Here is a 19,206-nt window from a genome sequence, read left to right as displayed (position 1 = left end):
TCTGAAGACTGGGCTTGAGACTCAAACGTCTTCCTTGTTACGCTCAGACTTCGAAGCAGCTCCTTCAGCCTCAACATCCAGGTGACTGCCTTCTTCAGACTGTGCCAGTCGGAGTAGTGATGAGTCAGTTTGAAGGGGGGGGTCTGTGCTTGAGTCAACAGTCTTTATAATGTTCACACTGGTCGTACGCTTCACATCCGCGTCGTCTTCACTTATCTCTCTTGAGAACTCTGATAGGACAGGCCAGTGAGACTCACTCTTGGCTATTAAGTCAGGACCTTCAATCCAGTTCTGACACTTTATGAAGTGCTCTGCATTCAATCCTCTTGATGCGTGATCAGCTGGGTAAGAAGCCGTGTTGACATACTTCCATTGTGCTGGCCTTGTGTTCTCTCTGATTGTCGACACTCTGTTCGCAACAAATGTTTTAAAACGAGCGCCGTCGATGTATCCAGAGGACGTGGTGGTTTCTGTCCATAGCACAGACTCTTTAAGGTCCATCCCAAGCTCTTGTTTGATGAGTGTATCCATTTTCACCGCAATGGTAGCCGCGGTGAGCTCGAAGCGTGGGACTGTGAATGATTTAAGCGGCGTTACTCTGGCTTTTCCTAGAAGAAACGAGCAATGAACTCGACCGTGGCTGTTCTCGACGTGGAGGTAAGTGACGACGCCGTAGCCCTTCTCGCTAGCGTCGGAGAAATTATGATGTTGTGCTGACGTTACTGGACCAAAACCCTCTGGCTTGATGCACCTCCTGACAGAAAAGCTAGCGAACTGGCTCAGATCAGACAGCCAGGCGAACCATCTGTTTGCCACATCTTCTGGAATCTCTTCATCCCAGGTAAGTTTAAGAGAAGAATGAACAAAGACAGGAATCCAAGGGGGTCGTATACCGAGCTTAAGACCGAGAGGATACCTCGTCTGGTGATTTTCACGTGAATATGGAACTTGAAAGAATGTGAATCTATGCACCAGTCCATTCCAAGGGCCCTTTCCATGGGTGGTTCATCCCGGTCCAGGTCTAGATTCTTGATCTCCTTTGCTCTCTTGTTCGGGAAGTGATGACAGGCTGTAACTTGACCACTTGGTCAAGCGGAATCCTCCACTCTCACACTGTGCAATCAGGTCCTTGGTCAAAGTAATAGCTTTCTGCTCGTTGACGTTGAGACCAGGCAGTGATCGATGTAGAAGTGCTTTAGGACTGTAGACACTGCTTCACGTGATGACCTGTCTTTTCCAGCCTCTGCAGTCCGTCTTAAAGCGTAGGTGGCGCAGCTCGGGCTCGACCTGGCCTCAAACAAGTGGACCACCATCTTGTACTCGCGCGGAGGCTGACTCAGCTCTCCCTGTGGCCACCAGAGGAATCGTAGAAGATCGGTGTCCTCATCAGGGACTCTTGGTTGATGGTACTTCGCTTCAATGTTGGAGATGAGTGTGTGTGTGTTCGAAACCTCGTCAGGACGCCAACCAGACCATTAGTGAGGTCCGGACCCTGTAACAGTTCCTCGCTCAGTGACTTGCCTTTAAACAAAGCAGCCCAATAGAAAACAACCCGCAGCTTTCCCTTTTGTGAATGGGTCATGCCGTGATGGGGGATGTACCATATTCCGCCGTTGTTGCGGTTGCGCTCGTCTTCAGAAACTTCCACTGCGTAGCCTTTATTCAGCAGCTTTGACATGAAGGTCTTGTAGTCATCGTGGAAACTGGAGTTTTTGGCAAGTTTCCTTTTCAAGTTTGATGCCCATTGCTCAGCAACACATTGGTTGTTTGGCATCACCACATTTTTGTTCCCGAGAGGCATCCCCATTGACTTTCTTGATTGTCTCAGTCACAGACTTCATGAACAGAATGTCCTCTCGGGACATTTCTGACTTCTCTTCGCAGGCTTGCTCCGGAAAGTCGTAATTGTATTGCTGCAGCAGCATGCTGTCCACGCCGCTGACTGAGTCTGTTGACTGAATCCCTTTGACTGTACTGTCTTGACTTGTGGTGATCGTCACCTTTTTTGAGAGGGCCATTAACTACCCAACCAAGGCTCGTCTTTACCGCATAAGGCCCGTCGTCTTGGCTGTGGGTTATCTTCCACGGCTCCATTGCAGAGTGAGCGTTCACTCCGATCTGTATCTCAACATCTGCGTCGATCTGTGGTGGCCGTATCTGCGGAAAGAAGAACGGCTACCTTTCCAAGTCCTTTTACAACAGGAACATTGTCTTTCGTTACAGGTATGTCTGTGTGGGTGTAGACACCTGGCAGGCTTATGTACTTGTTCTCTGTCAGACCGAGCACTTCTAGATCTGAAAGCACGTAGCAGGACACAGGCTTCTCCTGGCCCATAGTACGGAGGAGCACTTGAGCAAAACGTAGAGGAACTTCCTGAGTCCATGGACACGTACGTCTCTATTGTCTGTTGCTCCTCTTGGATTTGATGCGCAGGGGCACGATAGACAGGATACAGTCATGGCCTCCGGCCCCGGTGACCGCCGTGACTTCGCTCTTGGCTGACACATCTTTTTAACTCCATAGTTCACTTCAGTAAACTCCTTCAGGAATTTTGAGTAATAACTCAGACGATCCTTTTCTACTAGAAGTGCTTTGGAATCATTTTCCATGAGGTTTTGTATTTCCTCTTTTTTGGATACAAGGCGTGCTAATACACGTTTCCTGAGATTCATCTTGTCATCAAGTTTCTTTTAAAGGGCCTTTGTGCTCAACTTTATCTTTCTTTTTATGTCTAGCTCGACATTGCGTTCCATTTTGGTTTAATCCAAATCCGACATTTCAATTGGCTGTTAATAAGATAAGATAGACAAGATATATTTATTTGTCATTGCACAGGAGTACAACGAAATTCAGTGCACTCACGTACTGGTCTCATTTAAAAAAAATAAAGGTAACATAATAAATAGTAAATAAACAAGAAATGTGCATTTCGCCGGCACAACGCGACAAGAAATGTGCATTTCGCCGGCACAACGCGAAGCATGTGTTCAAAACGCTACCCTGAACCTGTGGATACAAAGGATTTGACTGTGGTAGGAGTAGCGAGAAGTCAGTGTAGCGTTTTCGCGGGGAAATTTTGTAGAAGATATACAATTTCCTCGTTTATTGCACCCCCTAATGGCGAAATTTTCCGAATTTTTTATCGAACGTCATTAAGGGTAGCACCAACATGTGTGTAGAATTTGGACTCGATCCGATGTCTAATTTTGGATTTCTTTGGATTTTTAATTTTCCACGTCTAATTTAGCTAATAAACAAATATTCAAAACTCTACCGTTTCGTCGTCGAAGGTCGGATCAAAAAACTGTATGATTTCTTTGCGTGTGCGTCTGAAGATGCCGTGTGCAAAGTTTGGTGTTGATTGGTCCAGAAATGTAGGAGGAGTAGCGAAAATACAGTTTAGCGGTTTTCGTGATATAGCGAAAAATATTCATAGACGCAAATGGGCGTGGCCTAGGTCAAAAGATGCGGCAGACTCCAGTGAATCTGTACGTATAACGTTTTGGACTGTGGGAGGTTCGGTGTGGGAGTTATAGCCCCAAACGCGATTTTCTTGTTATAGCGCCACCTAGTGACCGGCAGGTCTGGATTTTGTCGTCTGCGTAGTCCGCACGGACCTGGATCTAGTCATGCAATTGGCGTGTGTGCACCATTTACGGTTTGGGCTGTGGTACCACTTTTAGGGAGGTAAGAAAAAGAATCCTTACAAAAACAATAGGGATCCAACCTGTTGGCTTGGACCCCTAATAAAAAAAGAAATACATTCAACATTTCGTTCACTCACTACATTCATGTCGTCATACACTATACCGTTAACTTAGTGCCATTGTATGCCTAAAAATAGTATGCCTTAAAATAGTAGTGCAAATATGTAAAGTGCTGAGCATTGCATTAGGTGTGGATGTCACTGGTTAATACTGTCAGAACTAGTGGATTTATTTTCAGGTCAGAGTTGAGTATGGTGACTGCTTTGGGATATAAACTGTCCATGATTCTTGTGGTGCGTGTTCTGATGGACCTGTAACGTTTCCCTGAGGGCAGCAGTTCAAACAGGTAATTGGCATAACATTATCGAACTTCTTCGCAAATTTTTTTCAGTTTTCTTTGCATGAAAAATTATCATTTAAATCCACAAACAAAATATGTGTAATCCAGGGCATATAAAGACAGGGACCAGAAAATAATTACTTTCTCTCCATTGTCCCATGGGCTCTACCGGAAAGGGCGTGACTTCGCCACTCTATTGAGTAGGTCCAGACTCTGTGCAAATGAAATGAAGTACGAGAGTCTGGTAGGACTGGGCTAAGGCTGCATCTGGATGCTACTCTCACCATGCATTACCTCTCGTGCATGTGAGCTCAGCTGAAAATAAATATTTTCCAGAGTGTTGAAGAGATGGTCCAAATGTACAAGTGTGTAACATGTACTTGGTAAATAGTCACTGAACCGTTTAAATAAGTGACAGATCGCAGACAAGTCATTTTACATTTATTTTATTCATGACAGGATATGATAGAAACCACAAAGATAAAACCATCAACATCATCTTAATATTAAGGCTAGAGAAAGAAGCAAAAATACAGCACACTGCTAAACTACAATCTTTAAAAAATAAAAATCAGTGTAGAGATAATCTTACAAAGATTGCATAATATACAGAACCATTATAAAACATTTCCCAGAAATAGTGCAATTGTACCTCCACCAAGGAAAAACAACTACTCAAATTGAAATACCTATCGCCCTTTAATGCCGTTGTTGTATGGAGGCAAGGAGTGTTTTTCTGGATGCGTTTTCTCGTGGATCTGGTAGCAGGCATTCGAGAAGTGCAAAGAAAGTCGATGTTACTTGTCTGGCTACATCTTATTCAAAAGGACGCAGAAATCGTCAAGTTGGACAGAGACAAGAATCGCAAAGTTACAGAATGTTTGACGCAAAAGGAACACACTAGCATTGCAAAAGAGGGTAAAGAAAACCATTCCATCCTATGTTCTCTCAGTTGTATTGTACAATATGGCAAAAGGCTGGCTTCCTGGGAAGGATGAGACTGGGAAAATATAACAGGATCTAAAAGATCTTAATATCAAAAATTATTTGCGAGTTGAGATTCTAGGGGCAAGAGCAAGAGCCACTCATGTAGGGCCTACTGCAAATATTTTTTTTTTCGTTTTTTCCAGCTGTATGCATTAAAGAATTAAATAATCCTTGAATATGATCCAAATCGCTTTTGTTATCGTTTCTCTCACCCTGCATAATATTTGTTCCATACTTTCATGTGACAAATCAATTTTGAATTATGCGAGAGCCTACTGATACGTCAGCTGGAAATTTTCATTATGATTCGACATAATAAACAAATTATTGATTATTATCTAAACAAAACATATTTACTCCATAGCCTTTAATACCCCAAAATTAAGTGTAAAGAATTATGGTTATGGCTAACCAAAAACCACACCTGGCCAGGAATGCCTTGAAACGCCTGATGTTAATGTGATAGCTAGCGCAATACAAACTAGTGATGGCTGTTGCCAGTGCTTTCCAAATCAACGATGGCTAGCACCTCTAGCATGGCCTGTCCCTTTCGGTGACTTTCTCCACGTCAAGAAGGAGACATGAACAAATGAGAACGATATAATATAAACTCCAAAATGTGACGCTCATACCCCAAGCTCTCTGAAACAGTCAAGTAGAAATAAACGTGACATTGAGTATCGGATTCGAACAGAGACAGATTGCAGCCAGCTGGAGAAGTGCTCGGAGTATGCGGTAACGTTTGAACAAGCCAGCCACCATTAGTATCATGCTGTTATCCAGAGTTGCTCATTTCAGGTTTTAATTTTTTTAAAAAGGAGTCAATCACAACAGAACCAGGCAATGCCTCAGTAGATTTGGAAGTGCGTTGTGTAAAGATGGCTCCTGCATGGGTCATCTGAACCTCGTTAGACAACATTACATCAGATCTAGACTCGTGTGCAGGCTAGATACACACCCAAAGTGGATTCATCTTACACACACACATATTTACATGTTTATAGCATTAGGACTCACACACCATTCCAGTTAGATAAATGTACCAAAACGTATCGGTGTGTTTAAAAGTGGCACCAAAGTGGAACTGTGACGACAAGCTACACATAGTACTTTGATCTGCCCAACACACACACACACACACACACACACACACACACACACACACACACACACACACACACACACACACACACACACACACACACACACACACACACACACACACACACACACACACACACACACACCCCTTTAAATACAATTGATGTCTCCACAACTGAGGATGGCATTCGTGACAAATGTCGCGTGTGTGCTACATGTACTGTTGTGCATATTCTGTGGTGTTCTGCCCACGGTAGCGCTGCCGCGTTGAAGGAGGAGAGGTGACACAACGCCTTCTTTAATAGGTCCATGCAACAGGCATAGAACCCCAAGACCATCCTTTGCCAAACGAAAACTAAGCAAATAATAACAATAATACAGCCTTCTCTCTGGCTTGCATGCTGTTGCGAAGAAGAAGAGAACCGCGTCTTCTACTATTGTCTGGATTTGCGTTCATCTGCAATCAGTGCGAGGAACCACTAGAGGTCACTGCAGGCCGACCTGCACTGCAACAAGTGGCCTCTCTTGGAACTGTTCTTCAATTTATAAACATTTATTCACATGCTACTGAGCGTGTAGAAACTCCTCCCCGTGTTACAGCGGTGTGTTTAGGTGTGTGCACAATCTGTGTGAAGTGGTTTAAAGACGCGCTGCTTTGGTACTTGGAGGTTGGATCGGGACGGACCAGTGTTAAATGACACACAAACAGACAGACACAGACAACCACACACAGACAGTTTCACACAGAAACTTCCCAACGGGCCACGATTTGAGGAGCCGAGCGAGAACAGTTGGAACTACTGATTCCCCGTCTTCAACAGACACAATTAGAAAAGCATACGCATCATATTTAGTCTTATAATTCTTCTTTTTTTTTTTTTTTTGACCGACCCATTTCAAACAATAATAATACAAAAGAGCATAATACAAACACACGCACACACACCTGGATGCTCTACCTCCAAACCAGGGTCCTGCCAATCACAGAGTCCCTGTGGTTCCTGTGTCTGTGGGGGGCAGGTGGGGGACCTTACCACCTCCACCACCACCGCCAGTGCCACGCTTTAGTCCTGTCCTTCCTCCCCTGGCCTGTAGGGGGCGGTGGTGTCCTGGCCTGCAGGGGGCGGCGGTGCTCAGAGCTGCTGCACCATGCTGTCCGGCTGGTTGGGTGGAGCGGCGCCGTCCGGGTGGAGGCGCTGCCACTGGAAGGTGGTGCTGAGGGAGCCCCCCTCGTCCTCCTCCTTCTCCTGCTCCTTGGCGAACTCCATGAACACCTGGAGGAGGAGACCAGGAGAGGAGGAGGTCAGAGCGGGAGCGCAGGACGGACCCCAGGAGGCGGTTTAGAGGACACTGAGGCTGAGCCGGGACCCATACCTGCTCCAACGTCGACTGGGAGAAGTTGTAGCCCTCGAAGTTGAAGGATTGTTTCGCTGGAGGTGAAAAGGATAAAGAATAAAAGATCATATCAAAGAATAAAAGATTTAACGGAAGGAGAGAATTAGGGTCAGAAGGGGCGAGGTCATGTTGAGTAGGGTGGTGTGTGTGTGTGTGTGTGTGTGTGTGTGTGTGTGTGTGTGTGTGTGTGTGTGTGTGTGTGTGTGTGTGTGTGTGTGTGTGTGTGTGTGTGTGACTCACCACGCTCCAAGCAGGAGAATGCATTGGACAGCGACTGGACGTCCTCCATGGGGATCTTATAAACCATGAGAGTGGTGAAGCTGGAACACAGAGACTCACATCAGCACCTCCTCGCAGACACACATCAACAACACACATGACAGTACAAGCCCCAATATCCTTCCAACAATCATGGCTGGTAGCATGTCATTAGAACACGCCAAGTCCCGTTTGTGATTGGACGTTCATTTTAGGCCCTGATCCGGGAGCATGTGCACACACACAGACACAGACACAGACACACACACACACACACAGACCCCCCCCACCTCTCCTGTCTGACGGCGTGCGGGAAGATGCGCAGGATCTCGTGGTGCAGGAGGGCGGCGGGCCGCAGCCCGGCCGGCCCCTCCTTCAGCGTCACCTCCAGGCTGTAGCCCCGGCCGTAGCGCGCCTTCAGGTGCTGGATGGACCCGATGCACCTGGGGGAGGGGGGGGGGGGGGAGAGTCACGCCTCGTAGCGCACACACAGCGGACTCCTCTTCTATGGACGGTGGAGCGACGTGGCTCAGCCAGCATTACATTAACATTAAAGGAGCATTTCACCGGTGGAGGCGTGAATATGTATTGAAATTGGGTTCTATATGTAGTCGAATAATAAAATAAAATTCTAATTTGGTGCCGCTTTGACCGAGAAAAGGCAGAAAGTGACTTTTTGGCGCTTGTGGATTGAAGACAACAACTCCCACCATGCACCACGATGCACAGCTTCGCTGGCCACTCCCGCTGATCTAGATCTCCGCCTATCGGACACCTCGCTGTTCCATCTACCAAGCTGATACCGAAAGGCTGCTTGAAAATCATTTCACACAACATTTCTAGTGAAGAGTATTAGTTGGTGAACTCAGGGAATTAGTCCTCGTTTGTATTTCTTTCGAAATGATGAACTCTTGCATGGTGCCATCTTTGTCAGATCCAGTACCGTCCGCCATTATACTTCAGTTTTATCAACAGCCTCTGTTAGCTTAGCTTCAGACGCTGTGGGAGTCCAGGTGACCTCTGACCCAGTGGGCCGTGAGTCCAGCTGACCTCTGACCCGTGAGTCCAGCTGACCTCTGACCCAGTGGGCCGTGAGTCCAGCTGACCTCTGACCCAGTGGGCCGTGAGTCCAGCTGACCTCTGACCCAGTGGGCCGTGAGTCCAGCTGACCTCTGACCCAGTGGGCCGTGACCTCTGACCCAGTGGGCCGTGAGTCCAGCTGACCTCTGACCCAGTGGGCCGTGAGTCCAGCTGACCTCTGACCCAGTGGGCCGTGACCTCTGACCCAGTGGGCCGGGAGTCTTCTGAAGCACCTCTCCATCACAACCGATCCTCACGCAGACTGCTGCTTGGGCTCGCTTTGGGGTGACCACTGTTAGGGTGGGGTTAGGGTGAGGGGGTGACCACTGTTAGGGTGGGGTTAGGGTGAGGGGGTGTGACCACTGTTAGGGTGGGGTTAGGGTGAGGGGGTGACCACTGTTAGGGTGGGGTTAGGGTGAGGGGGGGTGAGGGGGGGTGACCCCAGTTAGGGTGGGGTAAGGGTGGGGTTAGGGTGGGGGGTGAACCCTGTTCCCCACCTCAGCTGTCCCGACACCACGATGGCCACGCGGTCGCACACGGCCTCCGCCTCCTCCATGTAGTGGGTCGTGATGACGGCCCCCCGCTGGCGGTCCCGGAAGGCCGAGCGGATGGCCCGCCTGGAACACACATAGGGTTAGCTCCACCCATAGAGTTAGCTCCACCCATACGGTTAGCTCCACCCATAGAGTTAGCTCCACCCATAGGGTTAGCTCCACCAATGAGTTAGCTCCACCCATAGGGTTAGCTCCACCCATAGGGTTAGCTCCACCCATACGGTTAACTCAACCCATAGGGTTAGCTCCACCCATAGGGTTAGCTCCACCCATACGGTTAACTCAACCCATAGAGTTAGCTCCACCCATAGGGTTAGCTCCACCCATAGGGTTAGCTCCACCCATACGGTTAGCTCCACCCATAGAGTTAGCTCCACCCATAGAGTTAGCTCCACCCATAGAGTTAGCTCCACCCATCAGATTACATCAACATATCCATTTAGCTCAATCCATGGAGTTAGCTCCACCCCACCCATAGAGTTGGCTCCGCCCATAGAGTTGCCCCCACCCAATATTAGCCCCACCGATATAGTTAGCTCCACCCATAGTTAGCTCCACCCATAGTTAGCTCCACCCATATTTAGCTCCACCCATATTTAGCTCCACCCATATAGTTAGCTCCACCCATAGAGTTGGCCCCACCCATAGAGTTAGCTCCACCCATAGAGTTGGCCCCACCCAAAGAGTTGGCCCCACCCATAGAGTTGGCCCCACCCATAGAGTTGGCCCCACCCATAGAGTTGGCTCCACCCACATAGTTAGCTCCACCCATCAGGGCCCTCCAGTTGACCAATGGGCTCTCACCACATGCGCTGTTTGGACTTGGGGTCCATCCCGGCGGACGGCTCGTCCAGCAGCACCACCTGGGGGTTACCCAGCATGCTCAGCGCGAAGCACAGCTGGGGAGACAACAGAGGAGGGGTGAGCCCACGGGGCGGGGTGGGGGCTCCTGGAGGGTCCTGTTGGGGTGGGGGGGGGGGGGCTCCTGGAGGGTCCTGTTGGGGGGGGGGGGCTCCTGGAGGGTCCTGTTGGGGTGGGGGGGCTTCTGGAGGGTCCTGTTGGGGGGGGGGGGGGGGGGGGGGCTCCTGGAGGGTCCTGTTGGGGGGGGGGGGGGGGGCTCCTGGAGGGTTCTGTTGGGGGGGGGGGGGGGGCTCCTGGAGGGTCCTGTTGGGGGGGGGGGGGGGGGGGGGGGGCTCCTGGAGGGTTCTGTTGGGGGGGGGGGGGGGCTCCTGGAGGGTCCTGTTGGGGGGGGGGGGGGGGGGGGGCTCCTGGAGGGTCCTGTTGGGGGGGGGGGGGGCTCCTGGAGGGTCCTGGAGGGTGAAGGAGGGTGAACACTGTTAGGGTGGGGTTAGGGTGGGGTTAGGGTGGGTGCCTGTGGACGGGGTCCTCACCTTCCTCTTGACCCCCGCTGACAGGCTCTTGGCCTGCTGGTCCAGGTGGTCCTTCAGCTCCAGGGCGTTCACCACGCTGGGGGAGCACCACAACACAACACAACTCAATGCAACGCAACACAACTCAACGCAACTCAACACAACTCAACACAACGCAACGCAACTCAACACAAAACAACTCAACACAACACAACTCAACACAACACAACTCAATGCAACACAACACAACGCAACACAAAACAACACAACTCAACACAACGCAACTCAACACAAAACAACTCAACTCAACACAACACAATACAGCTTAACACAACTCAACTTAACTCAACACAACACAACTCAATGCAACACAAAACAACTCAACTCAACACAACACAACGCAACTCAACACAAAACAACTCAACACAACAAAACGCAATTCAACTCAACACAACACAATACAGCTTAACACAACTCAACACAACTTAACACAACGCAATACAACTCAACACAACATAATACAGCTTAACACAACTCAACTCAACACAACTCAACACAACTCAACACAACTCAACTCAACTCAACACAACTTAACACAACTCAACACAATACAGTTTAACACAACTCAACTCAACACAACACAACTCAACTCAATACAACTTAACTCAACTCAACTCAAAACAACTCAACACAACACAACTAGGGCTGCAACTAACGATTATTTTAATAATCGATTAATCGGTCGATTATTCTTTCGATTAATCGATGAATCTGCTAAAAAAAATATAGACATTTTCGAGACTCCTTAACGATCCACGTCTTTATTGTTTTTTTTTGCATTTGAACACATCATCATATTACTGAGCCGACCTGGACACGTCACATTTGACACTGTTTGCAACTTTTTTTTAAGCTAACTAGCTCCATATCCTGCCGATTTTAACATGGATTTAAAAACTGGATCACTATTTTTAACTGGTGGGACTTTCTACACCGTCCGGTTGTGTGATTACTGCCGCTGCTTTGAAGGACTGTTGATGCACACGGTGCCGACTCCGAGCCCGTCTGCACAACGTCTGCAGCAGCAGCAGCTGACAGAGTTTTTGGTTGGACTAGACGGATACTGAGTTGAAGGAGTTTTTAACCCAAAGACAGTGAAGGTACAACACTTTTATATAGGCCTACAGTCGAGTGTTAAGATATGACCAAAATACAAGCTGTTGTCATTCACACTATAGTTGCTGTGGGCGTGCATGAACCGTGAACCAACCTGTCGGCGGCTGGCTGTAAACAGTGCCGCGCCTACGAGTGACGTATCGCGCGACTCAACAAATCGATCACCAAATTCGTAGCCAACGCTTTTAGTATCGATTCGTTGTTGCAGCCCTAAACTCAACACAACGCAACTCAACACAACACAATTCAACAAAACACAACTCAACTGAAAACAACTCAACACAAGCTTCTAGGGCCAGGGCTTCTAGAACCACAACACAACTCAACTCAACAGTGGCAGAGCCAGACTTTGTGTTCATCCGGGGCCCAGCCCTGAGGGGGTCTTGGGGGCCTCCCCCAGAATCTTTTGAATTTCTAAGATGCGATTTCCTGCATTCTAGTCCATTTTAGGGTGACCTGCTGAACATTGGCAAATCCTAAATCCCTTCTAATCTCATAGCCTACATTCTCAGTTGCAGGGCCTGATCAATACAATACTATTTCATGGAAAGAAACCATAACCACTTAACTATTGACTTCTAGAGATTTTTATGTTAACTAAAATGGCAAAATTTAGACTTACTTTCAGTAGATTCAAAGTAGGATTGCAGAGATGGATTGTTTGTTTTCTTTTTTGTATTTCAGAAGTGGTATGCTCTGCAGACCCATGATTTTGTAGCAAAGTATTATCCATGCTGTTGCATGTCCTTTCCACTAGATGGCACTGAAGAAGCTTAAAAAATATCCGGGGCTTCTGAAGTGAGATTTCGGGCTTCAGTCCCGAAGGCTACCCCCCCCGCTCCGCGCCTGCAACTCAACGCAGCTCAACACAAGCTTCTAGGGCCAGGGCTTCTAGAACCACAACCCAACTCAAGACCGCCGCTCACCGCTTGATGACGTCGGGGACGGTGTACCCCTGCAGCCCCTTGACGGCGGCGTAGAACTCGAGGTGCTCCCGGAGCGTGACCCGGGGCCACAGCGGGTTGACCTGGGGGCAGTAGCCTACCTGCTGCTGGGCCGCGCCCGCCGGCCGGTACTCCGAGCTGCTGTCGTCCATCAGGACCTGGGGGGGGGGGGGGGGGGGGGGGGGGGGGGGCAGACCCACGCCGTCAGATGGCACATCTGGGCCACGAGGGCGGAGCACGGCTGACCCACGCTAACAGACTTCATCACAAAGATGAGTCTGAGTGTAATCAGCACCAGACCGTGGGAGTCTGAGTGTAATCAGCACTAGACCGTGTGAGTCTGAGTGTAATCAGCACCAGACCGTGGGAGTCTGAGTGTAATCAGCACCAGACCGTGGGAGTCTGAGTGTAATCAGCACCAGACCGTGGGAGTCTGAGTGTAATCAGCACCAGACCGTGTGAGTCTGAGTGTAATCAGCACCAGACCGTGTGAGTCTGAGTGTAATCAGCACCAGACCGTGGGAGTCTGAGTGTAATCAGCACTAGACCGTGTGAGTCTGAGTGTAATCAGCACCAGACCGTGTGAGTCTGAGTGTAATCAGCACCAGACCGTGGGAGTCTGAGTGTAATCAGCACCAGACCGTGGGAGTCTGAGTGTAATCAGCACCAGACCGTGTGAGTCGCATGTCTAAAGAAACCCACGGGGCAGAGTCGAGGGGATGAGGAGTGCTGAGATTAGGAGTGCAGTGATTAGAAGTAATGGGATTAGGAGTGCAGTGATTAGGAGTAATGGGATTAAGAGTTATGTGATTAAGAGTGCAGTGATTAAGAGTGATGTGATTAAGAGTGCAGTGATTAGGAGTGCTGAGATTAGGAGTAATGCGATTAGAAGTAATGGGATTAAGAGTTATGTGATTAAGAGTGCAGTGATTAAGAGTGCAGTGATTAAGAGTGATGTGATTAAGAGTGCAGTGATTAACAGTGATCAGGAGTACTGTGATCAGGAGTACTGTGATCAGGAGTACTGTGATCAGGAGTACTGTGATCAGGAGTACTGTGATCAGGAGTGGCCTCAGACGGGAGGTACCGGTCTGTGTACCTGGCCCGCAGTGGGGCGGATGTCCCCTGACAGCATGTGCATGATTGTACTCTTCCCGGCGCCGTTGGGGCCCAACAGCCCAAGAACCTCTCCTGAAACACAGCATTTACCCTCAGGTCATTCAGCAGACGCTTTTATCCAAAGCGATTTACAATAAATACATTTGACAGAAGAAAGAGACACAACAATGTGTCTCTTTCGGTGCAGTAAGGATGTTCAGAGGACCAAGTGCCGACCGTCCTTCGACCTTGTCGAAGCACAGGAGCGTCCGTACCTTTGCGGACGCAGAAGGAGATGTTCTGGGCGGCCAGCTTCCCTCTCCTGCTGAGTGGGGGGTCCTCCCCCTCCCTTTTGTACTGCTTGGTCAGGTTGCTGACCACCACCACGGGCTTCTACAACACACACAGCCAGAGGTCCACTGATACCACGCCTTGATCTGGGTGCTTCTCAGGCTGGAGGCCGCTCTTCTGCAATTTCACTCTGGCACAACTATGGTGAGAGGTGTTGTGGGAGTGTGTGGATGATGGCGGGTTGCAGTGGCCTCACCTGGCCCGAGTCAGACCGACCGGACTCTGGGCCAGGTGAGGCCGCTCAAACCAGACATCATCCACACACTCCCACAACATGCTGACTGAAAAGGGTTGGCCTTTTCATTGAGCAACAAAAGAAAAACCTTACTCGTCAGTAAATGAAGCACTCTGAGAAGAGAGAGAAAGAAAGAAAGAAAGAAAGAAAGAAAGAAAGAAAGAAAGAAAGAAAGAAAGAAAGAAAGAGAGCGAGTGAGCGCGAGCCAGAGAGGGAACAGAGATCAGGGAGGCCCTTGGAGGTTCCCCAGCCCGTCAGCTCCTACCTCCTCAGTGCAGGGGCCCCTGAGGGCCTCGGCCACGCGGCCACGCTCCAGACGCACGTCCTCGTCCTCACTCTGAGGCTCCTCGGGGGCCCGCTCCGCCCGGGGCGCGATGAACCTGAGGGCCCAACAGAGAGACGTGATGAACCTGAGGGCCCAACACAGAGACCTGATGAACCTGAGGGCCCAACACAGAGACCTGATGAACCTGAGGGCCCAACACAGAGACCTGATGAACCTGAGGGCCCAACACAGAGACCTGATGAACCTGAGGGCCCAACACAGAGACCTGATGAACCTGAGGGCCCAACACAGAGACCTGATGAACCTGAGGGCCCAACAGAGACGTGATGAACCTGAGGGCCCAACACAGAGACGTGATGAACCTGAGGGCCCAACAGAGAGACGTGATGAACCTGAGGGCCCAACACAGAGACCTGATGAACCTGAGGGCCCAACAGAGAGACGTGATGAACCTGAGGGCCGAACACAGAGACGTGATGAACCTGAGGGCCCAACAGAGACGTGATGAACCTGAGGGCCCAACACAGAGACGTGATGAACCTGAGGGCCCAACAGAGAGACGTGATGAACCTGAGGGCCCAACACAGAGACCTGATGAACCTGAGGGCCCAACACAGAGACCTGATGAACCTGAGGGGCCCAACACAGAGACGTGATGAACCTGAGGGCCCAACAGAGAGACGTGATGAACCTGAGGGCCCAACACAGAGACCTGATGAACCTGAGGGCCCAACAGAGAGACGTGATGAACCTGAGGGCCCAACAGAGAGACGTGATGAACCTGAGGGCCCAACACAGAGACCTGATGAACCTGAGGGGCCCAACAGAGAGACGTGATGAACCTGAGGGCCCAACAGAGAGACGTGATGAACCTGAGGGCCCAACAGAGACGGTTACTCCCCTTTACTACTCACTCACATTATTTAACACATGCTGCAAGTGAGTGAGTGGGTGAGTGAGAGTGAGTGAGAGAGAGAGGGAGTGAGTGAGTGGAAGTCAATCTCTACATTGTATTTAACCGAGTGAGTGAGTGAGTGAGTGAGTGAGAGAGAGAGATAGAGAGTGAGCGGGCAGAAGTCAGTCTCTACATTGTGTTTAACCGATGGTGACCCCTACCTTCCGAACTGGTCAGTCTTGGGGGCCCCCCCCGCCTGTCTCTGCTCCAGCCAGTAGAGCAGGTAGAGCAGGACCACGCACTGCAGGTAGGGCTGAACACAGAGCACAGCACCGTCACTCACACACACACACACACACACACACACACACACACACACACACACACACACACACACACACACACACACACACACACACACACACACACACACACACACACACACACACACACACACACACGCACGCCGTCACCCTCCACACCATCGACCCCCATCCTCACCCTCCACACTCCCCGTCCACATCCTCATTACCTGATTGGCTGTCTCAGCTGTCTCTCTCTCTACCTGCGCGTGTCTCGCTCTAGGCTACGCCGGCCCTAATGCTAACGCTCAGCATCGGGTGGTTGGTTGGGATTCTTTCGGTTGGATACTTTCAAAATGTATACTTTGGCTTGTTCAACTTTCTATGAAATGCCTACCCTATCTCTAATCCATAACGGGTAATGTGGGGAGACGGGTGGTCCGTACTGGGTTAGTGTGTTTACATGTGTCCTTTACTCAATCCACTCTCTAAACCTTTCAGCCTTCATTCAAACAGAAGCAGTGAAACTGTTCATTCATACAGACGTCATCATATCCAAAAGGAATATCACGTTCCCATTAAGTCATGAACTGTAACTTCCTGTGTGCTGTGAGTTCTTACCGCGATCACGGCGACCATCAGGTTCTTCCACAGCAGGTTCTCCTTGTAGAGCGCCGGCAAGAAGGTGGCCTGTAGGGGACACAAAGCATCCAGGGGTCAAGACGCTTCTTAGAAGGATTATAACGTTACTGCTCAATGCAACAGCATCCATCTCATTTCAAACATTGCATATTAAAACATCATCTATCTTAAAAACATTTGATGTATTTCCCCATAACGTGGGCAAAACTATTGGTGGGAGTGTTTAGGAACGATTAGGAAGTACATCAGGATATGTTAAGAAACAGATATAGGCGCTGTTTAGACATAATACTTGGTTCAACATGGTCGCCATGTCTCCTCCCAGTCTCGGAGATGATGCGAACTATGGATGCAGTACAAATCTGAAACCTGTCTGTGTGGATACCTCCGCTCGTGTCAACAGGCCGAGACAGTGGGGAGCATGTTGTGCCTTTCATGTCAACGGGCCTACCTGGGTGATGATGTTGGGGCAGGCCTACCTGGGTGATGATGTTGAGGCAGGCCTACCTGGGTGATGATGTTGAGGCAGGCCTACCTGGGTGATGATGTTGAGGCAGGCCTACCTGGGTGATGATGTTAAGGCAGGCCTACCTGGGTGATGATGTTGAGGCAGGCCTACCTGGGTGATGATGTTGAGGCAGGCCTACCTGGGTGATGATGTTGAGGCAGGCCTACCTGGGTGATGATGTTGAGGCAGGCCTACCTGGGTGATGATGTTGAGGCAGGCCTACCTGGGTGATGATGTTGAGGCAGGCCTACCTTGGTGATGATGTTGAGGCAGGCCATGAGGGGGTAGAGGGGGTTGAACAGGCACAGGAGGAGGAGCAGAGTCCGTGTGAGGAGCTGGTTGCCGTTCATGAACAGGAGCTTGACGAAGGAGGCCGTCACGATGCACACCTGGAGGCGACACACGGCGTGAGAGGAGCTCAGAGCACAGGAATCTGGCCATGGTGTAGCAGTTGTGAAACACTATTAACAAAAATATACAGCTCCACACACACACACACACACACACACACACACACACACACACACACACACACACACACACACACACACACACACCCACCATCATGGAGATGACAGACAGGAAGTCGCGGTTGCTTTGGACGCGGGTGAAGCCAAAGGACACCACGTAGGTGAAGAGGATGATGGCCGGTCCGAAGCCCACCGTGCACCCCATCTACCAGGAGGAGGAAGGAACGGAGGAGAGGAGGAGCACAGGGTCAGAGAACAGCTCTGCATTAAGAGGACCACAGGGTCAGAGAACAGCTCTACATTAAGAGGATCACAGGGTCAGAGAACAGCTCTACATTAAGAGGATCACAGGGTCAGAGAACAGCTCTACATTAAGAGGATCACAGGGTCAGAGAACAGCTCTACATTAAGAGGATCACAGGGTCAGAGAACAGCTCTACATTAAGAGGATCACAGGGTCAGAGAACAGCTCTACATTAAGAGGATCACAGGGTCAGTGAACAGCTCTACATTAAGAGGATCACAGGGTCAGAGAACAGCTCTACATTAAGAGGATCACAGGGTCAGAGAACAGCTCTACATTAAGAGGATCACAGGGTCAGTGAACAGCTCTACATTAAGAGGATCACAGGGTCAGAGAACAGCTCTACATTAAGAGGAGGATCACAGGGTCAGAGAACAGCTCTACATTAAGAGGATCACAGGGTCAGAGAACAGCTCTACATTAAGAGGATCACAGGGTCAGAGAACAGCTCTACATTAAGATGATCACAGGGTCAGAGAACAGCTCTACATTAAGAGGATCACAGGGTCAGAGAACAGCTCTACATTAAGAGGATCACAGGGTCAGAGAACAGCTCTACATTAAGAGGATCACAGGGTCAGAGAACAGCTCTACATTAAGAGGATCACAGGGTCAGAGAACAGCTCTGCATTAAGAGGATCACAGGGTCAGAGAACAGCTCTACATTAAGAGGAGGAGCACAGGGTCAGAGAACAGCTCTACATTAAGAGGATCACAGGGTCAGAGAACAGCTCTACATTAAGAGGAGGAACACAGGGTCAGAGAACAGCTCTACATTAAGAGGATCACAGGGTCAGAGAACAGCTCTACATTAAGAGGAGGATCACAGGGTCAGTGAACAGCTCTACATTAAGAGGAGGATCACAGGGTCAGTGAACAGCTCTACATTAAGAGGAGGAACACAGGGTCAGAGAACAGCTCTACATTAAGAGGAGGAACACAGGGTCAGAGAACAGCTCTACATTAAGAGGATCACAGGGTCAGAGAACAGCTCTACATTAAGAGGCGGATCACAGGGTCAGTGAACAGCTCTACATTAAGAGGAGGATCACAGGGTCAGTGAACAGCTCTACATTAAGAGGAGGAACACAGGGTCAGAGAACAGCTCTACATTAAGAGGAGGATCACAGGGTCAGAGAACAGCTCTACATTAAGAGGATCACAGGGTCAGAGAACAGCTCTACATTAAGAGGATCACAGGG

At 49.6% G+C, this 19,206-nt stretch overlaps 1 protein-coding gene across 1 annotated transcript in view; it reads right to left on the bottom strand.

Annotated features, from left to right (window-relative positions):
- Positions 1 to 4,478: 4,478 nt before the first annotated feature.
- Positions 4,479 to 19,206, bottom strand: part of abca5 (ATP-binding cassette, sub-family A (ABC1), member 5) — a 45,276-nt gene continuing 30,548 nt past the window's right edge. The window contains exons 24-38 of the mRNA XM_060037707.1: positions 17,792 to 17,905; positions 17,482 to 17,619; positions 16,702 to 16,770; positions 16,000 to 16,091; positions 14,863 to 14,977; positions 14,287 to 14,404; positions 14,013 to 14,104; positions 12,896 to 13,071; positions 10,815 to 10,890; positions 10,228 to 10,322; positions 9,367 to 9,486; positions 8,080 to 8,232; positions 7,772 to 7,851; positions 7,511 to 7,566; positions 4,479 to 7,410 (exon numbers count right to left, since the gene is read on the bottom strand). Of these exons, the coding sequence (XP_059893690.1) occupies positions 7,270 to 7,410; positions 7,511 to 7,566; positions 7,772 to 7,851; positions 8,080 to 8,232; positions 9,367 to 9,486; positions 10,228 to 10,322; positions 10,815 to 10,890; positions 12,896 to 13,071; positions 14,013 to 14,104; positions 14,287 to 14,404; positions 14,863 to 14,977; positions 16,000 to 16,091; positions 16,702 to 16,770; positions 17,482 to 17,619; positions 17,792 to 17,905 (1,635 nt within the window). The 3' untranslated portion in view covers positions 4,479 to 7,269. The remainder of the gene's footprint in view (positions 7,411 to 7,510; positions 7,567 to 7,771; positions 7,852 to 8,079; positions 8,233 to 9,366; positions 9,487 to 10,227; positions 10,323 to 10,814; positions 10,891 to 12,895; positions 13,072 to 14,012; positions 14,105 to 14,286; positions 14,405 to 14,862; positions 14,978 to 15,999; positions 16,092 to 16,701; positions 16,771 to 17,481; positions 17,620 to 17,791; positions 17,906 to 19,206) is intronic.

This window comes from Gadus macrocephalus, chromosome 18 (genome assembly GCF_031168955.1).
Source record: "Gadus macrocephalus chromosome 18, ASM3116895v1".
Lineage (NCBI taxonomy): Eukaryota > Metazoa > Chordata > Actinopteri > Gadiformes > Gadidae > Gadus > Gadus macrocephalus.
The sequence above is the reverse complement of the archived record's forward strand: the minus strand, read 5'-3'. Positions and strand labels throughout refer to the sequence as shown.